Source organism: Antedon mediterranea, chromosome 11, assembly GCF_964355755.1.
Source record: "Antedon mediterranea chromosome 11, ecAntMedi1.1, whole genome shotgun sequence".
Lineage (NCBI taxonomy): Eukaryota > Metazoa > Echinodermata > Crinoidea > Comatulida > Antedonidae > Antedon > Antedon mediterranea.
The window spans coordinates 14563136-14585724 of NC_092680.1; the positions used below are offsets into that span (position 1 = coordinate 14563136).

A 22589-nucleotide genomic window follows, 5' to 3' on the forward strand; every position below is an offset into this window, starting at 1 on the left:
AATAAAACATTATATGACTTCTGAGACTTTTGAAAATAATTATTAAAGTAACTATATTATCAATTAAAATAATTCTAATGATCGTCGCTATGTAAACAAACAAAATAGAGGGTGACATTTTCAATTTATTTTATAAACCCCGGTGTTGCTAGGTTGGTGTGAAAGGAATATCTCCGGAGTTTCTCGGTGTTTAGAATGGTCATAAACCCTGGAGTGTCTCCGGAGATCACTCCGGAGTTTTTGTGTGAAAGGGGTATAGAAAGTTACAAATGCAAATGTCACTGTACATCTAGATAATTAGTGCCACTCTCAGATAGAAACATTTTTTTTTTATGTATCCCGAATATGATAAATACAGTTAATTTTATACGAAAACACCACAACCCTAAAAATGGCCATAACCACTCAAACGCAGATTATATAGAGTGTTGATTATATTAATCCAAAGGCAAATTACTAACAAAATGACAATGCTGTGGGTATCAGTGGCTGGATCTCAATGGAGATACAAAAAAAAAGCGAAAAGCTAAATCAAAACGATAAGTAAAACAGCCAGAAAAGTTAGCAGAGCATGTTGTGTTGATTTATATTTATATATATCCTTATTTGAATTGACTTTTTGTACATACATTGTATATGACATTCAGATCAGAAATGCCTCTAAATTTTTTTTCTCAAACTTATGTTAAAAGTAGCTAAGATATGTTACATGCATGTTTAACATAAGGCTTTTTGATTTTCTGTAATAAACCATATTTTCTTTCATTTAAAATTTCATAGACAAATGATAAATGATTTCCAATATCTGATTATAAAGACACTAGACCTACGTTTTTTCGACCTAATTTAAAGTCACACATTACGTTTTATGTGAAAATAAATACTATATGGACTTATTGCGATACTTTTATAGAGTGTTGATTACATAACATAAGTCGATTCTAATAATTATTATTGCCATGATCATCACTGGACCGTCCGAGGTATCTAGTATCTATCTAGTATCTTGTTTACGTTTTCTTCCTCTCTCCTTAGGAGGCATCTTGAGAAGCGATGTCGAAAATAGTGTGCACAAAATTTGATATGCGCCCTCTGTAGTATGTGAAACGATCTATTTGTAGAAGTTTAACTAGAGATCGTTATGTCACCTCACGATGCTCTTTGGGGCCAGCAAAAACACTTGACTCTCACATTGTGGGAAGTTATTATCTATTTTTGTTTTTGCCGTACGTGTAGGCTCGTGTATGATTCAAATTAATTGAAAAAGATTAAATATACTTTACTTGCATAATAAAATAAATGTCTTTAAACATCAATGTTATAAACTTGGTGCAGCCCAGTTGAGAAATCTTAGAGCAAATTCAAAGCCACATAAACAAGCCTATTGAGTTAAAAAAAACAATGATTATTATAAATTATGTTACACCTTTGGCCTTCAGATTTGGTTTGGTTTAATCCGAAAAATAATGTTTACAAAAAGTGTAAAGGTGGAGGAATATCTTGTATTTTGCAGCGTAATTGAGCTAAATTGTGCATAGGTGTGGACGCCTGGGTAACCTTAAACTCTGCCAAAAGACGCAGATATGTACACCAAACTTCCAGTTTTAAGTCCTTTTTCGAGAAGACTTGTTACTAACAGAACTAATGGTCATTGAGACCTTTGAACCAAGGCAAGGCTGAGCTCTAGTAGATCAAAGGTTTTATGTTTGGTTGCAAAATGATCAGTTCCACGCCCCTAAACAGAAACCGGAGAATAATGTACTTGACTGTCACCGCAACTAGTGTGAATTTGTCGCAGCTAAGAACAATGGACTGTTTACAAGTTCCTATCTTGGCAAGACGAGCTCAGCATCCTGTTTTGCTATTTTATGACTATGTTTCTTGGTACCCCTGCCTTATCACCACTTCCTCAAAACATTGCACATATTTCAGTGTACAGAACATGACTAGTATTAAGAATAGTGAATTAACAAGTTATAAAATAAAAAAAACTTACAGCATTTGCTGGGAAAGACCTAATGATAGCTGCTGAAAAGCCTTTATATAGCGACATCAATCCTTCTTGCTTATAGAGTGTAGTGAATACATGACGTAGATTGCGATAGTGTCCATCTGGAGCTGTCAAAATGGAAATAAAATGTATGTATATGTATGCCAATGTGAGTTTACCGTAACTAAAGAGGCAACAATTTCGGCGTGGCTTCGAGGCCGACTCACTCTTTGTTCTGGTGGTGGAACAATTCTTGGATAAAGACTATGAACCGTAGGTCCATTCCGGTGTGCACTTTAAAGAACACAGTTCATTATTTGACGAGGAGAGGATAGGATTAGTGATTAATTTACTATTGGTAATCCTTGGCCACATGTGCCAAAGATATAAAATACAAATGTGTAGATAACAATGTTAGTTAAAAGGCATTCACATGTCTCCACCAGGACGCAACACAAGGACAAAAAATACACATAGCATAAATACAAGTATTTGACAAATTAAAAGTGACGGATCATGGATCATGTGATGAACACAAGTATTTGACCAATTAAAAGTAGCGGATCATAGATCATGTGATTGAACATAAGAATTGGGCCAATTAAAAGTGACGGGTCATGGATCATGTCATTGGTTATTGGTGTTAGAGATCTAGCGTGAAGCAAACATAACAAACACATACCAGTTTGCATTCTTGATTTCAGGGTATCTGCTGGGAAAGCATAAATACATATCATCATTCCTGCAACACCACCAGCCAGTAGAGTTCTTCCAGCTCCCAAATTAGCAGAACTGTCAACAATAAGGATTTGGAGACTTATCTAGGCTGTAAATAATTAGCTACAATACACAGATGGAAGAATAGTTTTACAATATTTCATGGCTTAATCCTGTCTTTTATTTATATTATTAAAACCAATTTCAAATTTAATAGCCTTGTAACAGACTCATGGAACCAGTGAGTTTCAGTGATGATATTTTGCTGATAGATACAGTACCTGGTATTATTGGACAGTTTATTAACAAACTCCTTTCTTCTGAGTGGTTAAGGCAGGGGTGCCATTTACCATAGCTGAACAGCCAACAATATCAGCATGTGTGGCCGACTCGCTTCTAGTTCTAGTGGCGGAAACAAGTCTTCTCGTATAAAGACTATAAACTGTGTACACAGTTAACCTGTGTGCACTTTAAAGAACCCAGTTCATCATCAAGATAAGTAGGGGGTTAACCCCGGTGAACTGTTCACAAAATAGTGCCTGTGTCAGGGGATTACCACCTATTTGATTTATATATTTATTTATTTTACTTCAACAATATTTTACGAGGGTGGTCCATCCACCCGAAGCTGATCATTAGGGACCCTAACAAAAATACATCATGACGAGGCATAAACATGTAACAATGAAAATTAAATTAAAATAAATATAATTTATAAAGATAAAATAAAGCACAAACAATTTAGAATAAAATTAAATGAATTAAATTAAATTGGCCCTCTCAGAAGAAAAGATAGGAAAAAGGAAACAACTTAACAGCCGCACTTTCAAAAGCCTGTTTGTTCTTCCTATCTAATTAGTGCATTTGATACCTCCTGTAAAGCGGCCACATTTTTTACTAACAATTATATTTTTTGTATGGTAAATTTACCTCTGTAAGTGGCCACCTGAAAATACAATTTTGATACTTATTGTGCTTTTAGCCTTATTTTCAAAGCTTGTGTGCAAAACCTTTTTGTTTTTATTTATTAGGCATTTGACTGAATCATTATCATTATTTTTAATCATTCTTGCATATTCTTGAAAGTAATTCATTAATTCATTTGTATTGATAGGCTGCGGTTTTAAAAACATTTCTGTGAAGATGATTTTTAATAGATACATCTACACAGATTTTGACCGACCATTTTCATGCATTTTAAAATTTGTCTGAAAGTCAAATAAATAATACTAAACCACCTGATAATAAACAATAAAATACGAAATATCGTGCATAGCCGAGGGTGGCCGCTTACGGGACGTTCAACTGTATTTTGTTACTGCAGTTTATAAGAGAGAGAGTAGAATTACAAGATTATAGGAAATACCAAAAATCAAGGCATGGGAAGCATGAGGTCAAAAAATTTAAATTAATTATTTTTAAGATTTAATATACCTCCCTCCTTCTGGTGTAAGAGTTTTCTTCATAAGTTCATAAGTTAAGAAGTACACACCGTTTCCAGGTACATCTGCAAAAATTTGTTAAAAATAACATCATTTGACAAACATCTGACTAAAAAAAGAGATTGGTCAGATTAGGACAAACATCTGACCAAAAAGAGAGATTGGTCAGATTAGGGCAAACATCTAACCAAAAAGAGAGGCTAGTCAGATAGGGTAAATATCTGACCAAAAAGAGAGGTTAGTCAGATAGGGCAAGCATCTGACCAAAAAGAGACATTAGTCAGATTAGAACAAACATCTGACCAAAAAGAGAGGTTAGTCAGATAGGGCAAGCATCTGACCAAAAAGAGACATTAGTCAGATTAGGACAAACATCTGACCAAAAAGAGAGGTTAGTCAGATAGGGCAAGCATCTGACCAAAAAGAGACATTAGTCAGATTAGGACAAACATCTGACCAAAAAGAGAGATTGGTCAGATTAGGATAAACATCTCTGACTAAAAAGAGAGGTTTTTCAAATTAGGACAAACATCTGACCAAAAATAAAGGTTTGTCAGATTAGGGCAAACATCTGACCAAAAAGAGAGGTTTGTCAAATTAGGACAAACATCTGACCAAAAATGAAGGTTAGTCAGATTAGGACAAATATGTTGTGCAAAGGTTTTATTTTATAATAAATAAAAATGTCCAGCTTAAAAGAATGATTGATTTATATTTATATGATATTCATTCATTACAAATAAAGATGTGTAACATTGTAGAAACTGACCAGAAATGTACAGGGACAACCACAAGACAAGCAAAAATACTTTTATAATAGTGGTGCCCTAAAAAAATTATCATTATTTATATTAATATTTATTTGTGGAATATCTGGTGGAATTGGTAATTAAGCATCTGAGCTATAATAATTGGTTATCCGCCACAAGCGGATAAGCCCTTGGAATTGTAGTGTTTCTTTTTTTTTTTTTTATTATTCTTCTTTCTTTCCGCCACTTTTGTACGCGACGTTTCTCTGTAACGTGTTAACATAACATGTTGTAACTTGGTAAATCTTTAGACATTTAATTGAAGATGTGCAGCCAAGCTTTTGGACGCTGTCAGAGCCGCGTAGCGTAAGTTACGCGCGATTTTCTGAAAATCTTAAATTGATCATAACTTCGAAACCGATAAATATTTTTTAACGTAACTTGCAGCCACGTTTTCTTCACATCAATGGCTATCTTTTTCAATCTTTAGCACATTTTTGGACACTAGAAAGTTTGCGCGTAAATTGCGTTTGAAATTTTAAAATGCTCCAAATTTGTACACGCTGTTTCTCTGCAACGCGTGAACATAACATGTTGTAACTTGGTCAACATATAGACATTTAACTGAAGATGTGCAGCCAAGCTTTTGGACGCTGTCAGAGGCGCGTATCGTAAGTTACGCGCGATTTTCTGAAAATCTTAAATTGATCATAACTTTGAAACAGATAAATATTTTTTAACGTAATTTTCAGCCACGTTTGCTTTACATTAATTGTTAACTTTTTTATCCCTACCGAATTTTGTAACATTAGAAAGTGCGTGCGTAAACGGCTTTTGAAATTTTAAAATGCTTCAAATCAATTTCTGATTAAATTAGAGCACGTTTCAGGTCATTTTAAGGGTTTAAAAATTGCCACTGGTGCGCACATTTTTACGCGCGCACGGCGCAGGGAACGCGTATAAGCTTTTCTTTTACATAAATTGTGTTTTTCAAACTTAGGTTAACAATTTTACGTTATTTTATTCACTTTTCAACTTGAAATGGCGTTCTACGAGCACGTTAAACATGACTGGTTGCGCACGAAAACGTCAACAAATTGTGAAAATGTTGCAAAATATGTCTACTTTTAAAAGTGATACAGTTCATCAGAATGCAAGGTTACCCCCATTTTTTATTTTATTTTATTACAGTCTATGAATCGTAGGTCTGATTTATTATAGTGTTGAATGTTAAAACGTGTTTGATGGCTACATTATTTGCATATTAAATATAATTTTCGAAATTTTTATCATCAAACAAACAATAACATATTCAAAGAGCAAAACAATAAACATAACGTTTATCTTTTTTCTTTACATGTTAATATATAAAACTTGAAAGTATGCACTTTGCTAATATGTCACTGTTTAAAATTTGTGAAGATTTCATCATAGTAAAATTTATGATTTAAGATTGATATGTAATAATCAACTTGCATCGAGGGGATTCACGACATACCGAATGAACGAGGACTCTTTCGTCGGATTTTCTTCAGCAGGTGCTCATATGGCTCGATGTGTGGTGCAACCGACTTTGGTATCAGAGGTACCGGGTTCAAATCTCATCACGGGAAAACAATTAAATACAAGGATTTGTTTGGTTATTACACTGAAAGGGCAGTTTTAATTTTGAATAGGCTACTCTTTGGAAAAGTCACAACTGAAAAGTACTTGAATGCGCAAGATATGTTTTGTTGCGGGCGGATAACCAAACTCGTCCTCAAGTGACGTGTTCAGATCTAGTTATTCTTCTTTCTTTCCGCCACTTTTTGTACGCGATGTTTCTCTGCAACGTGTTAACATAACATGTTGTAACTTGGTAAACATTTAGAAATTTAACTGAAGATGTGCAGCCAAGCTTTTGGACGCTGTCAGATCCGCGTAGCGTAAGTTACGCGCAATTTTCTGAAAATCTTAAATTGATCATAACTTCGAAACCGATACATATTTTTTAACGTAACTTGCAGCCACGTTTTCTTCACATCAATGGCTAACTTTTTCAATCTTTAGCACATTTTTGGAGACTAGAAAGTTTGCGCGTAAATTGCGTTAGAAATTTTAAAATGCTTCAAATTTCTAAACGCTGTTTCTCTGCAACGCGTGAACATTTAAACATGTTGTAACTTGGTCAACATATAGACATTTAACTGAAGATATGCAGCCAAGCTTTTGGACGCTGTATGATGCGCGTATCGTAAGTTACGCGCGATTTTCTGAAAATCTTAAATTGATCATAACTTTGAAACAGATAAATATTTGTTAACGTAATTTTCAGCCACGTTTGCTTTACATTAATTGTTAACTTTTTTATCCCTACCGAATTTTGTAACATTAGAAAGTGCGTGCGTAAACGGCATTTGAAATTTTAAAATGCTTCAAATCAATTTCTGATTAAATTAGAGCACGTTTCAGGTCATTTTAAGGGTTTAAAAATTGCCACTGGTGCGCACATTTTTACGCGCGCACGGCGCAGGGAACGCGTATAAGCTTTTCTTTTACGTAAATTGTGTTTTTCAAACGTAGGTTAACAATTTTACGTTATTTTATTCACTTTTCAACTTGAAATGGCGTTCTACGAGCACGTTAAACATGACTGGTTGCGCACGAAAACGTCAACAAATTGTGAAAATGTTGCAAAATATGTCTACTTTTAAAAGTGATACAGTTCATCAGAATGCAAGGTTACCCCCATTTTTTATTTTATTTTATTACAGTCTATGAATCGTAGGTCTGATTTATTATAGTGTTGAATGTTAAAACGTGTTTGATGGCTACATTATTTGCATATTAAATATAATTTTCGAAATTTTTATCATCAAACAAACAATAACATATTCAAAGAGCAAAACAATAAACATAACGTTTATCTTTTTTCTTTATATACATGTTAATATATAAAACTTGAAAGTATGCACTTTGCTAACATGTCACTGTTTAAAATTTGTGAAGATTTCATCATAGTAAAATTTATGATTTAAGTATAATATGTAATAATCAACTTGCATCGAGGGGATTCACGACATACCGAATGAACGAGGACTCTTTCTTCGGATTTTCTTCAGCAGGTGCTCATATGGCTCGATGTGTAGTGCAACCGACTTTGGTATCAGAGGTACCGGGTTCGAATCTCATCACGGGAAAACAATTAAATAAAAGGATTTGTTTGGTTATTACACTGAAAGGGCAGTTTCAATTTTGAATAGGCTACTTTTTGGAAAAGTCCTTGAATGCGCAAGATACGCTTTGTTGCGGGCGGATAACCAAACTCGTCCTCAAGTGACGAGTTCAGATCTAGTCTATTATTATAATTACCTCGTATAAATGTAGCAACACTGCCTTTAAAAACACCTTTTGCACCTGAATTCCTATAGATTTGCTTTGCACAGTCTACAGGACCAGCATATTTTACCTCAGCTCCTGAGGCCTGTTGAATCTAGAAAAATAAACATCTCATTAAAAGTAACTTATATATTATAATTATTAACTAATAACTAATAACATGCAGATTTTCAGAAATAAAGAAGTAATAATAATAATAATAAAGTGTTTTTGCTTAGATTTTAACAAAGTGTATGTGTGTTCCTTTTCTGTATTACTGTACTAACACTTTGTTTTTTTAATGGATTCAATATAATAACTGCAATGGGTCTTTAACATTTCTCAGTATAAAACTAATGAGAACATAGATCTGTATATAAATATAAATCAAAGAGCTCCATAGGCAGAGTAGTTAGAAAAAAATCAAAATCAAACAAGTTAAAGCTGCCTCAATATAAATTTATTAACAACATGTTTCGGCCTATCATCAGGTGAACATAATTATAACAAATGATAACAGTCACAAAATTACATAATAAAACAAATCAGCCAATCAAAGATGTTAATAAACAAAAGGCATAAATTATAAAAACATGCCCTTAAAAGCTATGCTAAAAGCAATGCAGAAATATTTGCTTTATAAAGCAGGAAATTTAGGGTTATAATCGAAATTTACAACAAAAGGCCCTAAAAACATCAACGTTAAGTGTGAATAATTGTTAACATATGAATATCTCTAGAAAAATTAATGTTTAAAAGATCTAAATTGTACATTTACATGCCGGTAGGAGCAAGAGTGCCAAGCTTTAAAATAATTAGATCTAACTAAATTGTCTTTAACTAGATGGCACGCTCGCTTCGCTCGCGTACCATCTAGGTCGTGCCCACAGATGGTTCTCGAATACACAGTATTTCCAGCGAGAAAAAATGGAGATTTCAAATGTACGTACCGCAAGACTATAATACATTGTCGTTTACAGAAACGAATAAATATACACAATGATTTATGTAGTCAACCAAAATTAGCACCCTGAGAATTACTTCCAAGAGAGAAACAAAATGAGTCAAATTTTTTTATTTGGACTCATTTAAACAAACCCAATTTGTGTTTTGTATGTAACATTAAGGGTTGAGGGATGGGGGAAGAAGATAGGTACAAAGAGGAAACATTTTAAAATATATTCTTATTCACCCAGTAACGAAATATTGTTTTTAATGTTTTATAGGCCTATAAATAATATACCACTAAATACAGTAAAACATTTACGATTTAATACGGTACTTTGTTAAAACTCTCACTGTCATAGTCGATTGAAATAGTAAAGTACATGTAACGATACACCACTACGACGTTTATATATTTTTAAATTATTAATTAATACAAACGTTGAGAAGCAACTGTCAGTAATAACGTTTATTTATTTGTATATTATATGTTTATAATATAACAGTAGGGCCTACCCACACTCACAGTAATAAAGTTTATTTGTATATATTTTTATATTACATCTAACAGTACCAACACTCACAGTAAGAAATTTGCGATTCAAATTGCGATCAAAAGTGGTTAATACCTTAACAGTATTGTACAGCATTGCAATACTATTTATGTATATTCTCCAAGGGGGCCCATAAATCTAAATTTATACCTGTATGGTTAAACCAAATAATTTGGAATGTTCCATTCATCACAAATCAATACATTTGTAAAAACGTATATTAAATGTATCAAAATAGTATTTTTTAAAGAAAATCGGCCTGTCTTCAACATTATGATGCTGTACTCGAACTGTTCAACCGGTTTTCAGCTATTAAAAACAATTATCGTAGGAGGAGATAGGAAAATGCGAAGCCTCCTCGCATTTTTGTGGCGGGTATTTTTCAAGATGGACATCCATTAGACAGTGTATACCACGATCGGAAAACACCCCTATTTGGGGCAAATCGTTGAACCTAAATTCGTTTTAATCGTCAATAACTAATTATCTAACTTAATTTAATTAGTAAACAGGGTTACATCAGGTGGTTAAAATCAGTACTGAAAGTACGAACCAACTTTATATACCATCGAGTAAAAATTCTAGAAGTAAGGCGCGATTTACCGAATTTTGCCCTTACGTAAATTTATATATAGATGCTACTATCTCGTTTGTAAGCTCCTATAGGTGGTTCTTCAAAAACATCTTTTGCAGCGGATTTATCTTCAGTCAAAATCGTAAAAAAAATGTTAACAGACCTTCTTATTCATAGGATGATAGGTGAAAACTAAAGCTTGTGTTGGTAGACTTGGGTCTAGTGATCATGATATGCTTGAATTTGTTGTAATATTGATACACTGATTAATGATAGTACCAAATATGTCTATGATTTTAGGAAAGCCAACTGGAATAATATTAGGAATGTACTTTCAGAAGTGGATTGGCCCAGTTTAACTGAACTTCCATCTATATCCGAGTCAAAATTTGAAGTTTATAATTCTTCCCTTAAAATTGAGAAGACATAACAGAAAACCTCCTTTTATCAACAGAAAAGTTATTTGTTCAATTCGAAAAAAGAGAAAATTATGGAAACTTCTCTGTAATTTGAGAGATTCCACAGACCTTGCAATTTATAAAAGATCTTCTAATCAAGTTAAGTCAAAAATAAAGGAGTACCAAGAGAAAAATTAACTGATAATTGTAAGCGTGATCCTATAGTCTTTTTATAGTTACATCAGATCCTGTATTAAGTACTAAATCCAAAGATTCAGTTGGGCCCTTAGTTACTGATAAAGGTAATATAGTTATTGATGACATGGAAGCTGCTGAAATTTTTAACTTCACGTCCATGTGAATCGATTCTAATTTCATTCCACCTAATTTACCTAACAAGTTTCCAGATGATGTTAATTGATCACTGTACTGTTTACACAGACTTTTAAAATTGGTGCAGAAACTTAAACCTAAAAAATCACCGGGACCTGATGATTTCAGCTCGAGAATATTGTTGGAAGCTGCTAGTGTTGTTGCAACTCCTTTAGCCCATCTTTTTCAGATGTTTTAATGAAAATTGTGTTCCATCTTTATGGAAGAAAGCCAATGTTTCTCCTATTTTTAAAAAAGGCTCTAAGAAATTACCGGCAAACTATAGGCCTGTTTAGTTTAACATCACATTTTTTTAATTGATGGAATCGGTCCTGAGGAATGATATTATGGATCACCTTGACTCATTACAATTTACTGAATACATCCCAGCATGGGTTCTTGAAAGGAAGATCTTGTCTGTTTCCTGAGAAGGCTGGTGACATATGATATTGACCAGGGTTTGCCAGTAGATGTAATTTATTTTGACTTTTTTTTTTCATAAGTCTGAATATACCGCCACTAGTGGTCCTAAACATAAATTGAAAAAGAATATGCTTGATTAAATTTCCGTAGTCATTCTTTAACCCAAACAAGTTTTATATTCATGGATGCTCTCTGTGCCAGTATAGTTGAAGTCGACAACTATAAAGAGACAAAGACAGTTTCAGAAGAGGAGAAGGGCTAATAGAGAGCCACGACCGGCCCACCAGCCTCTTGTTGCACCACTCATTTAGAGTGGTGTACGGTGAGACCGGCCCACCAGCCTCTTGTTGCACCACTCATTTAGAGTGGTGTACGGTGAGACCGGCCCACCAGCCTCTTGTTGCACCACTCATTTAGAGTGGTGTACGGTGAGTTATGGTTCTGTACTGCAGCTTTATTGCTTTTACCTTTATAAATTATGCCTAATTCTCACATAGGCGAGCACAATGGAAAAACTTCAGGAAAGATCTCCACCTTGGAACCTACCTTATCTAACTCAGATGTACTGCAAAACATAGATTTGATATATATTATGATATTGTTCAATATTTCTCTCTTAGAAAGATATCATGGAGGGTTTTAAAACGAAATGTTGGGTTTGATCGGTAGAAGTGTCGGTGGTAAAGTTAGTTCCATGTTCACGGAGAGTCATCAATTTGCACCTTCCTGGTTTCAACTAAGTTGGCTGTTGGTGAGGATAAGCCATTTTAGTTTTTTTTGTTTTCTATTTTTGAACTGCGTGTGTGAAAGTACAGTATAGTTGGTAAAATAACAATTATACTGCAAATTAATAAAGATCTAATTAAATATATTCATAAAGCATCGGAGTATATTGTGGGGAATAGTATATAAAATTACATCGGGAGAACTGAGACCTTTTGTTTAAAATTGAGTGAAACTCTGATAGCCAAGTTGTTGAGTAAGCTGCCAGGACTGTATAACTGTGCGCTATCTGTGTCCTGTTAGGACCCTGGGATAATTCTGCCCATGTTGCAAGCCGTCTAAAACGTCTTCAAACGGCCCACTGTGTAGCGGAAGTTAGTTTCAACGACGATCATTTGAAAACAATCAAGTTGAAATGATAACGATAGCTCAAACATTTGATTTCTAGCGTTGAACGTTGAAACCCCTGTCTTCTTTCTTGACGTCGTAATGCGAAAAAATGAATAGATGACTCCACTGCCTCTACTAGTAGGCTCACAGTGTAGGAAACATGGGCCTAGGCATACTAATATCTCTATACTGATGGTTCTTCGTTTTCAGTAGGCCTATCCTAGTCAAAATAGCATTTTGGACTAGACAGAAAACTTGGACCTACCTAATATCCCCACGCCCACTTTCCGGAACATCATTTTATTAGTCACTTTGGCTTTGGCTTTGACCGCACCGCTATGCAAAAAAATAAATGTAGTCAGCAGAATTTTTCATTAATTATGTTACATCATTTGCTGTATCGCCAAGATGATTGGTCAGTTCTTACGTTTTAGCGTTGCGATATCGCTAGAGTTGAAATGGAATAAACTCTTGTGATTGTCAACGATTGCGACTTGTAGCGTTGATTACTATCAATTATAACACCTTTTCCTGTAAATCGCTAACGTTTTAATAAAACAGTATCTTTTCCTGTAAATCGTTAACATTTCAATGTTTACGTATAAGATCGCCGATTATTGTTAATGATAGCGTCGAATAACGTCGACATGAAAATAGGCTTAACACACTCTGTGAAACAGAGGTTTGTTTTTTGTTTTTTAACGAATATCAAGAATTTCACTAATGGTAATAACTGACCGAAAACGTCGAGGCCAAAATTCAGATCACTCTGTTTGACAACTATACCTGTAGTAAACATTTAATTCTTTCTCCTGGTGCAATGAATAATGTTGTAAAAGCTCCAGATACCATTCCAGCTACGAATGTCTGCATTACTCTGAAAATTAATAATAATTAATAACTGTATTATTATTGTTATAAAGCATTATGGTTTTGCTAAAAAATATACATAAATATATTGATGTTTATGCATTTCTTTAATTGGGTATTACTTTGGTTTTTTTTATCAGAGGCACGCACTATGTAGTGCAACTAGAATAAAATAATAAAACAAATGAGGGGAAAAGGAAAACAAAAATAAATAGAAACATCTAAGCATTAGTATACTGTATGTTTATTTATTTTATTTATTTAAATATTTTACGAGGGTGATCCATCCAGCTAGCCGAAGCTGATCATTAGGGACCCTCACAAAAATACAATATGACAAGATATAAACATGCAACAATTAAATTAAAATAAATAGAATCAGAGAGAAAAGACGACAAAAAAAAGATGATTCTGAGCCAAAATTTGAAAGATGAAGCAAGTCGGATATCTAAAGGAATGAGCTTGGACTGTTTGAAAAGTTCCTAGTACTGTCTGGGGATTAGCATTATCACCGTAATAGTGACCTGTGTGTGCAAGTAATTGACAGAGGAACAAGATTATGGAGAGCTTTAAAAGTAAGATATCGATATCTGTATGAAAGCCATATTATGAAGCTAATAGCAGTAACCTGTGCTCCTCGCGGTCTTTGTCGGCTTTAATATATGGTTATATACTAATTCGCATGGAATGAGTAAGTATCATAATAAGCGCACTCTTCTGTTGTATTGTTGTAAACAAGAGTGTGATTAAGTAAACTAAATACAACAAAAATATTGTACTGTATAATGCCATTGTGGAATAAATAAATGTTTTTTGAACTTGATATATGGAAAAAACCTACAAACACTTACCCATATTTTGTATTTGCTTGTGAAGGAGTCTGTAATTTTAACCCAAGTCCATAACCAAAGAAACAGATAGCAGATATTGGTGTTATTCCAACAATTGGGGTTGCCATGCCTTTGTAAAGACCAAAAACTCCCTATAAAATAGCAAATTAGGTAAACATTGTTATCTGCCTGGTAGTACAGTATGTCTTACAAAATTCATATTCAAAACCACAAATTCACGATCAGTAATCCAACGTCCAACACACTGCACTACATGCCCTTATTATTCATGAAGCACTAGAGTGTCACCAGTGGATGAAACTAGAGTGTCACCATTGGATGAAACTAGAGTGTCACCATTGGATGAAACTAGAGTGTCACCATTGGATGAAACTAGAGTGTCACTAGTGGATGAAACTAGAGTGTCACCAGTGGATGAAACTAGAGTGTCACCATTCATTGGATGAAACTAGAGTGTCACCATTCATTGGATGAAACTAGAGTGTCACCAGTGGATGAAACTAGAGTGTCACCATTGGATGAAACTAGAGTGTCACTAGTGGATGAAACTAGAGTGTCACCAGTGGATGAAACTAGAGTGTCACCATTCATTGGATGAAACTAGAGTGTCACCATTCATTGGATGAAACTAGAGTGTCACCATTCATTGGATGAAACTAGAGTGTCACCAGTGGATGAAACTAGAGTGTCACCATTGGATGAAACTAGAGTGTCACCATTGGATGAAACTAGAGTGTCACCATTGGATGAAACTAGAGTGTCACCAGTGGATGAAACTAGAGTGTCACCATTGGATGAAACTAGAGTGTCACCATTGGATGAAACTAGAGTGTCACCAGTGGATGAAACTAGAGTGTCACCATTCATTGGATGAAACTAGAGTGTCACCAGTGGATGAAACTAGAGTGTCACCAGTGGATGAAACTAGAGTCTCACCAGTGGATGAAACTAGAGTCTCACCAGTGGATGAAGCTAGAGTGTCACCAGTGGGTGAAACTGGAGTGTCACCAAAGTACAATTAATTACTCAAATACTGGGCATATCACTGACCAATTACTGTAAACTAAATGGTACGTTCGCTTTGCTTGCGTACCATCTAGTTCCTGCCCATAAGTGGTTCTTGAATACACAGTAATTTCAGCGTAAAAAACTGCCGGTTTACAATATAAGTACCGCAGGACTATAATACATTGGCGTTTACAGAAACGAATAAATAGACACGATGATTTATGTAGACAACCAATTAGCACCCTGGGAATCTTTTTCGAAAGAGAAACTTTTCACAAAATGAGTCCAAATTTTTTATTTTTAAACAAACCAATTTGTGTTGTATGTAACATTAGGGATGAGGGATGGAGAAGAGGATAGGTAGAAAGAGGAAAAATTTTTAAATATATTCTATTCTATATCCACTCAGTAACTCATGTTTTATAGGCCTAAAAATAACGTACCACTTTACTTTGTTAAAATTGTCACTGTCGTAGTCGATTACCTAAGTGGTAGTGGAATGCGTAACTTCTTCCCTATGAAAACATACGAGAGAAACCTAAGAAGACATATTTACACCATATATAAGCGACGACCTAAACTGGATATCCACAAGTACAATTTTTCTTACAGAATTGTTACCCTATGGAATAGTCTACAAGAGGAAGCCGTTAACACTACCACAGTAAACGCCTTTAAAAATCAACTTGATAAATTCATTGAAAGAAAATACAACAAATTTACTTTTATGGGATAAAGTGTATTGCAGAAGAATTTAAATCAAGGAAACGAATGAAAAAAAACAAAAAACAAAAAATCAAAAAAAAAAAAACCATGCAGTGATGACTTGATGAAATTGGGAGGGCATGACATGACAGAAATGTATGGTCTACTTACGAGCCCGACAAGACAGGTGATTACAGATGATTACAGGTGAAATAGTAGTACATGTAACGATATATATACACCACTACGACGTTTATATTTTTTGTAATTAGTAATTAATACAAATGTTGAGAAGCAACTGTCAGTAATATAGTTTATTTGTATAGTATGTGTTTATAATCTACCCAAACTCACAGTAATACAGGGAAAAATTTCATTTGAAAATTTTGTTTTATAGCAAAATTGCTATCAAACTGATTTTTTAGTCAAGAAACATAGTTTTGTATTGTATTTTTTGCTACACAATTGTAGAAATGTGTAGCAAAAAGGTTGTTTTGTATAGCTTTTTGCTATGCTACACTGGCGAAATTATTCCCTGTAATAAATAAAAGTTTATTTGTATATATATTTATATTATATTGAATAGTACCAACACTCACAGTATGAAATTTGCGATTTAAATGGCGACCAAAAGTGGTTAATACGTATTTACAGTATTGCAATGCTGTATCTTAAAGCCCCATTCCCTACGTTTTTTAGATCTAATTTAAGATCACAAACTATATTTAATGTAAAAATAATACTATATGGTCCTATTGCGATAACTTTTTTCGTCTTTAAACGGTTAAAAATGTGAAAAATAAGTCGATTCTAATAATTATAGCGGCCCGCTATAAATCCCAAAATGCATTGCGCGCGGATTGATATTTTTGTTTTTCACCTGTAATTCGCCCACTTTTCGATCGATCGTGAGGCCAAAACAAATGGAAGACTCCTAACTTTTCAGCGAAAATACCAGGTTTTCCCCAATTTGTATCAACAGAGTCTGGCAAAAATAGAAAGACAATTAATGCAGCAACTATACATCAGGCTAGGTATATAGCTCGCGTACAATGTTCGTACGTTACCGATGTTTACCAGCTAGGCCTACAAAACTAAGCCTAGCTAGGCTAGGCCTAAGACCGTCCACGAGAGGTTGATCGCCGCGAGCTACTTAGGTAGTGCATTGTTTCTCACTTTTTATAATAATTTACCATAAAACGTACATTTAAGACAAGGAATGACATGGTTTAATGTTTTTAAAGTGATATATATGTATTATTTTCAAAAAAACGTCCAAAATTGCAGGGAAGGGGTCTTTAAGGTTTTAAGTTTATTCTCTATGGGCCCATAAATTTGATGTATGACTCTGATGGTAAAAAAATTGACCCTGCACATAAGATTTCCTCTAGGTTTTGGACGATATAGTTTTAAGCTGTGTCCCCTGGTTCTGATGTTGAGAGACAATTTAAATAACTCTTTTGGATCAATATCTTCAAAGTCTTTCAAAATTTTGAAAGCTTCAATCAAATCTCCAAAGTCTTCTTGTCTCTAATGGTTGAAGATCAAGATATTCTAGCCTTTTTTCATATGGTAGATCACTTATTGACTTGACCATCTTTGTAGCTCTTCTCTGCACCTTCTCCAAGATTTCTTTGTCTTTGTTATAGTAAGGAGACCAGGACTGAATACAGTATTCCATATGTGGATGGATGTATGCCTTGTACATGACCTGAAAACTTTCTTTGTCAATATTTTTGAATGTTCTTTTGACAGCGAGGAGGTTAGTCTCAACCAAGAATTACTATTCTCAAATGTACTTAGTATAAAGTACAAATTACGTCATAGTAAGACAACACATCTGACCAATACTAGATGTTAATTGAATATATCTATGGAGATAAAATAGCATGCTGTCGACAAATGTTTAAACATTTTAAAATAAATTTACCTCTTTCATTACAATTTTCTTAAAACAATCGAATGTACCCATATACAGTCTTGATTCTCCAGATGTCACTTGCGTTTGGAGTCTTACCTGTAAAGAGATAGATTGTGTACCTGTAATTGTGTTATAATTAGAAGAAATGGTATATAATGTATAGTGTAAAGCCTAAAATGTCAGCGGCCCTATTACATTTTTACCTTTTTCACTACCTTTTATTTTCGCGATTTGAGTTTCTTGTGTAATTTTTTTAACCAAATTGGCGAATGTCCATAAATGGACAAAGGATTCGTCAAGAAAGTACACTATGGATTTCCTACAAAATGACCTAAGAAATGTCGTAAGCTTTTTTATTTAAATTCGACTGTTATTTTAGCGATCAATCCTCTCACTGCGCCATACGTCTCGATCGCTATGAGAAGAAATGTTATCATTGTTTTGAGCGAGGCAGCGCAGGCTGAGTTGGGCCAAAGATAGTGTAGTAGGAAGATGTTACACTTCGCTCAAAAATTAGAGAACCGCTCGAGATAGGGCGCCTCTCACTACGAGTAGGGATAGACGAATCTGAAAAATGAGGAGCGCAATGGCAAAGCCCAATGAAAATGGTGTTTTCGGCAATAAATTGTAAAAATAAGCCACAAAAAACAAACAAAAACTTCTTTTTTTGTCTTTATTTAGACTTGCCCCAAGTCTGTATTGTTTTTTATTTATTTGTTTTTATTTCGGCCGCGATTTTTGTCTGAAAATACAGACTTGTGAAACATGTATAGAAATCGATTTGCAGACCGCAAACATCCGATAAGAATGACGTAGGTTATCATACCGTATTTGGCTATATGGGGCGGGCGGTATGTAAATATGGATTTCGAATCAACCAATGATCATTTTGTTTCAAAATGAAAAAGATCGAGTACGTACAGTGCTGAATGTACGATCGAGACTGTTGAAATATGAAATCGTGTTGCCAAGTTGTTTTGTTTATTAATTGTTTAGTCCTTAGCCTAGGCCTCCTTCGTAGGTCCTACTTAACTCGCACGTATGACCTGCCAAATAAAACGCCAATAAGGTAGGCCTACATACCACCACCGGCACACAACAGGATTCACACACAACAGACAGGGCTACACTACACAGAACAGGACAGGGTCTGGGTGGGAATTAAATCAAATTATCTCCGCGTAATATTAAATGATCCATTCAATGTTTGATTTGCGGAGAAGCAAGAAGAGTTTTCTTGGGAAAAATCCCATCAAATTTTTACCAGACTACTACTAGGCATACGGTATAAAATTATTTCTAGCCTTCAGAAACTTTCATTAATGTACCCAAGTACACATTGTCTAAACGTAACATAGCGCATGCGTACCTTCTTAGTTGTTGAGTCTTTGAAATTCTGAAACATGAATATTAAAACAGTGTACAAGTGAGTAGCCAATCGCATGCAGCTGAAACTAGTCAACCGGATAATCTATGCACCAAGAATTCTTGGTGTCAAACCACGTGACTTTTGCGTGTTTCCCCAGACGGAGTATCCAAACTCAAGTAATACACGTATGAAACGCCATATGTGCAAATATTTATATTTTTACTAAAATTAAGAAAAAACTCCATCTGGAGCCCAGACTAGTCTTTATTATACAAAGTTAAAAATTAATATGATGTTTTCATACTGTTCTTCTGATCTTTTTAATTGTTAATACATTTATTTGGAGTGAGTTTTGTCATGACATGACTGTAAACACTGAGCTAGGATCAGGAGGAGGCTTACCTGTAGACGCATTCATGAATGGATGCTGGTCATCTCGTACCCAAACCAACCCGTACCCGTAAAAACTCTTACCTACTGTATCTTGGTAAACCCCAGTTAAGTCTGAAGTCATAATGCAAATTTTACAGTATACAGTATTGTTGTTGACAAACAATATATGATTTATGAATAAATGATAGCAATTCTTCTGCAATTTCTATAAAACTCTAGGGGTAGAATCTGTAAATTCATTTCTATAGAAATTATCTGTTTCTATAGATTAACATAGAATTCTAAAACTTCTATAGATAGAACATTTTTTGTAAGGGTAGTAATGAAAGGCGGTAAAGTAGGCCTCCCCACGGATATTTTTTCCTTGATATAACCTTACCAATAATGAACTCATTGGCTTATAAGTTATAATTAATATTATCAATAATGTTAGGCGTTACATAATCAGGGCATATAAAATTAAGATGAATGCACAAAAGTTCGGAGTGTTACAAGCATAATATAATAATTAGTTACAGTATTATTAAATTATTAAAATTAATAGATAATTAACAATAATTGGTTTTTTTTTCAGTAAAAAAACATACTCGTAGTCCTAAATTCCTATAATGTTCAAGCCTACATGGTACCGTATTCAGTGTATGCAGATCGACTATTTGTATAATATTATTGATTATAATAAATATTGATTGATTGATTGATTATTGACTACATGCCATACTACCTATTCTCTTTTATTACCCATTTAGATATAAACCATAAGTAATCGATTATTATATAGGCATACACATTGTAGGCCTATTATTATTACCACTAGGGCTCCTAATATATTTATTCACTCTGATGAAGAAGTGTTTCTAAAGCTAGGTATTAAATTTTCTATCTCTGTCCAATGATAAACAATTAAATGTAAATAATTTAAAAAAGTTCAATTGATTTGCAAATAAAAACATTAAAATAAAAGAAATAAAATACGGGTAGATAAATTCCAGGTACCTAAACAATTCCAGGTAATTGAAACACAAATTTGTATTCCAAAGCATATAAAAAGGATTCATTTGCACTTTCTATAAAGATAACATTACATTTTATATGTTAATTCGTATTAAATCTTAATTTTACAATCATATTATTCAACTGTTATAATAGCCTATTTCCTATACAATAACTTTCCGTATCCCTACTCGACGTGCGAGGCACCCTTTAAATTTAGCTCCATGTTGTCTCGCTTTTATTTGCATTGAAAGAATAGGAAGTGTAACATCTTCCTTCTACACTATCTTTGGTTGGGCCTAGCTAGCTGCATTATTTTTATTCCTATCCAATTAAGGCATAAATCATGAATAATTCATTAGAATAATTATGATATAATATGGAACATTATAGAGGGCGCTATCTAATCATGCAGAGAGATTAAATAATTTGCCAACTGAAATTTGTGGTCTAATTCGAGGTCTTCCAAGAACATGTTTTCTTTTAATACTAATAGTCGGGAGATTATTTAGAGGGTTAGGTTTAGTATATTTAGGAAGTAGATCACCTTGTCTTGCAATTTTTTATAACAGAAAATTATTAAGAAAGGTAATATAATTAAAATAATGTATCGTTAGGAATAGGGGGAACGCCAGCCAGGCAGGGTGGTCAGGTCGGAGCTAGTTCCGTTTCGCACCTGTCATTTATTTCGATTCAAAATTCAGGAGGAGGAACTGAGGGATAGGAGCCTAGCAAGCCGCCCTACCTAGCCTAGAGCCTAGCTAGCTAGGCCTAGGCCCTACCTAGTTAGAGGGCTAGGCCTAATGATGGAGGCTATATGAAACACACAGTCAGTCTGCAGAAAGAAGTCAGGCTTTACCTACCTTTATAGTATCTAGTGGATGTCCTGCAAACACAAGACAAACTCCACCAAATCCACCTGCAATTAAGTTTTTGGCAAGACTTATTTTTTGATTTTCTGACATTATTTTCGTTCGTTTAGTTCACAGGGCCCGATACTACAAGTACAACAACACGTTGTTTTTCATGTTGACACGATATGCATGACCAAATACGACCTCCTGACCTCCTTAACTTAATTCATTTGCATTAGAAATTTGTAACATAGAGTGATGCCCGCCCTCATAAGGGCGGATGTATACAGACTGAAAAGAAGACTTGATTTAATAGATTTTGTTATGTATGTACATCGCATCTTGGTACCTTGATATGTAAATTAGGCTAGTCACGGTTTGTTGTAGTCATGGTATGATATGAGAGCTGTGCACAATAGGCGATACGTTGTATTAACCTTTAATGCTCCGTGTTGAGACATAATCTTATATAAGTGAGCCCTAGTATGAGTTACATATGATATAATTTGTATTTATTATTTACTGATGAATTAGTTAGGTTTGATAGACATACTAATGATGATAGTATGCCAATGTTAACGGCGAATTATGTATGATAAGCCGTATTACGTTAGGGACGTGCTTTATGGCGCCCTGTCAATGTTTCTCTGTTTATAATTTAGTTTAACGGATGAATAGAAATAAAGTGAGCAAGAATAGCTCAAGAAAGAGAAGCTATTCTTCTGTGGTTTTGTCCGTGTTTAAACTGCGGGGGTTCCATGCAGAACAGATATTATACATGCCACATTAAATAGAACTATGATAATATATTTTGCAATTTCAACATTTTTAAGACGTTTCTAGTGTACATTCACCTTTATTAAATTATTTAGGCTACCACCATGTTAAATTAGTTCACAAAGAAAAGCCGAACACATCAACAACAAAAACAACAAAGCGTTTACCCAGCATGGCCTATTCTATGACATTGTCGCGTACTAATCTACGGCCG

General features: G+C 34.3%; 1 protein-coding gene across 1 annotated transcript; it reads right to left on the minus strand.

Annotated features, from left to right (window-relative positions):
- Window positions 1-695: 695 nt before the first annotated feature.
- On the minus strand, window positions 696-21837 carry LOC140062659 (mitochondrial carnitine/acylcarnitine carrier protein-like). Its single transcript, XM_072108964.1, has 9 exons — window positions 21608-21837; window positions 17999-18085; window positions 14356-14486; window positions 13421-13511; window positions 8250-8370; window positions 4142-4214; window positions 2673-2782; window positions 1997-2118; window positions 696-1381 (listed from the first exon to the last, which is right to left on the minus strand). Exons 1-9 carry the CDS (start codon window positions 21707-21709, stop codon window positions 1319-1321), a joined length of 900 nt encoding a protein of 299 aa, XP_071965065.1. The 5' UTR covers window positions 21710-21837; the 3' UTR covers window positions 696-1318.
- Window positions 21838-22589: the final 752 nt, after the last annotated feature.

Coding starts and splice junctions, on each gene's coding strand:
- LOC140062659 (XM_072108964.1), bottom strand. CDS start 21,709: ATGTCAGAAAATCAAAAAATAAGTCTTGCCAAAAACTTAATTGCAGGT. Junction 14,487..17,998: donor AGAAAATTGTAATGAAAGAG/GTAAATTTATTT, acceptor GCTATTTTATAG/GGAGTTTTTGGTCTTTACAA. Junction 8,371..13,420: donor GAATTAAATGTTTACTACAG/GTATAGTTGTCA, acceptor TTATTTTTCTAG/ATTCAACAGGCCTCAGGAGC.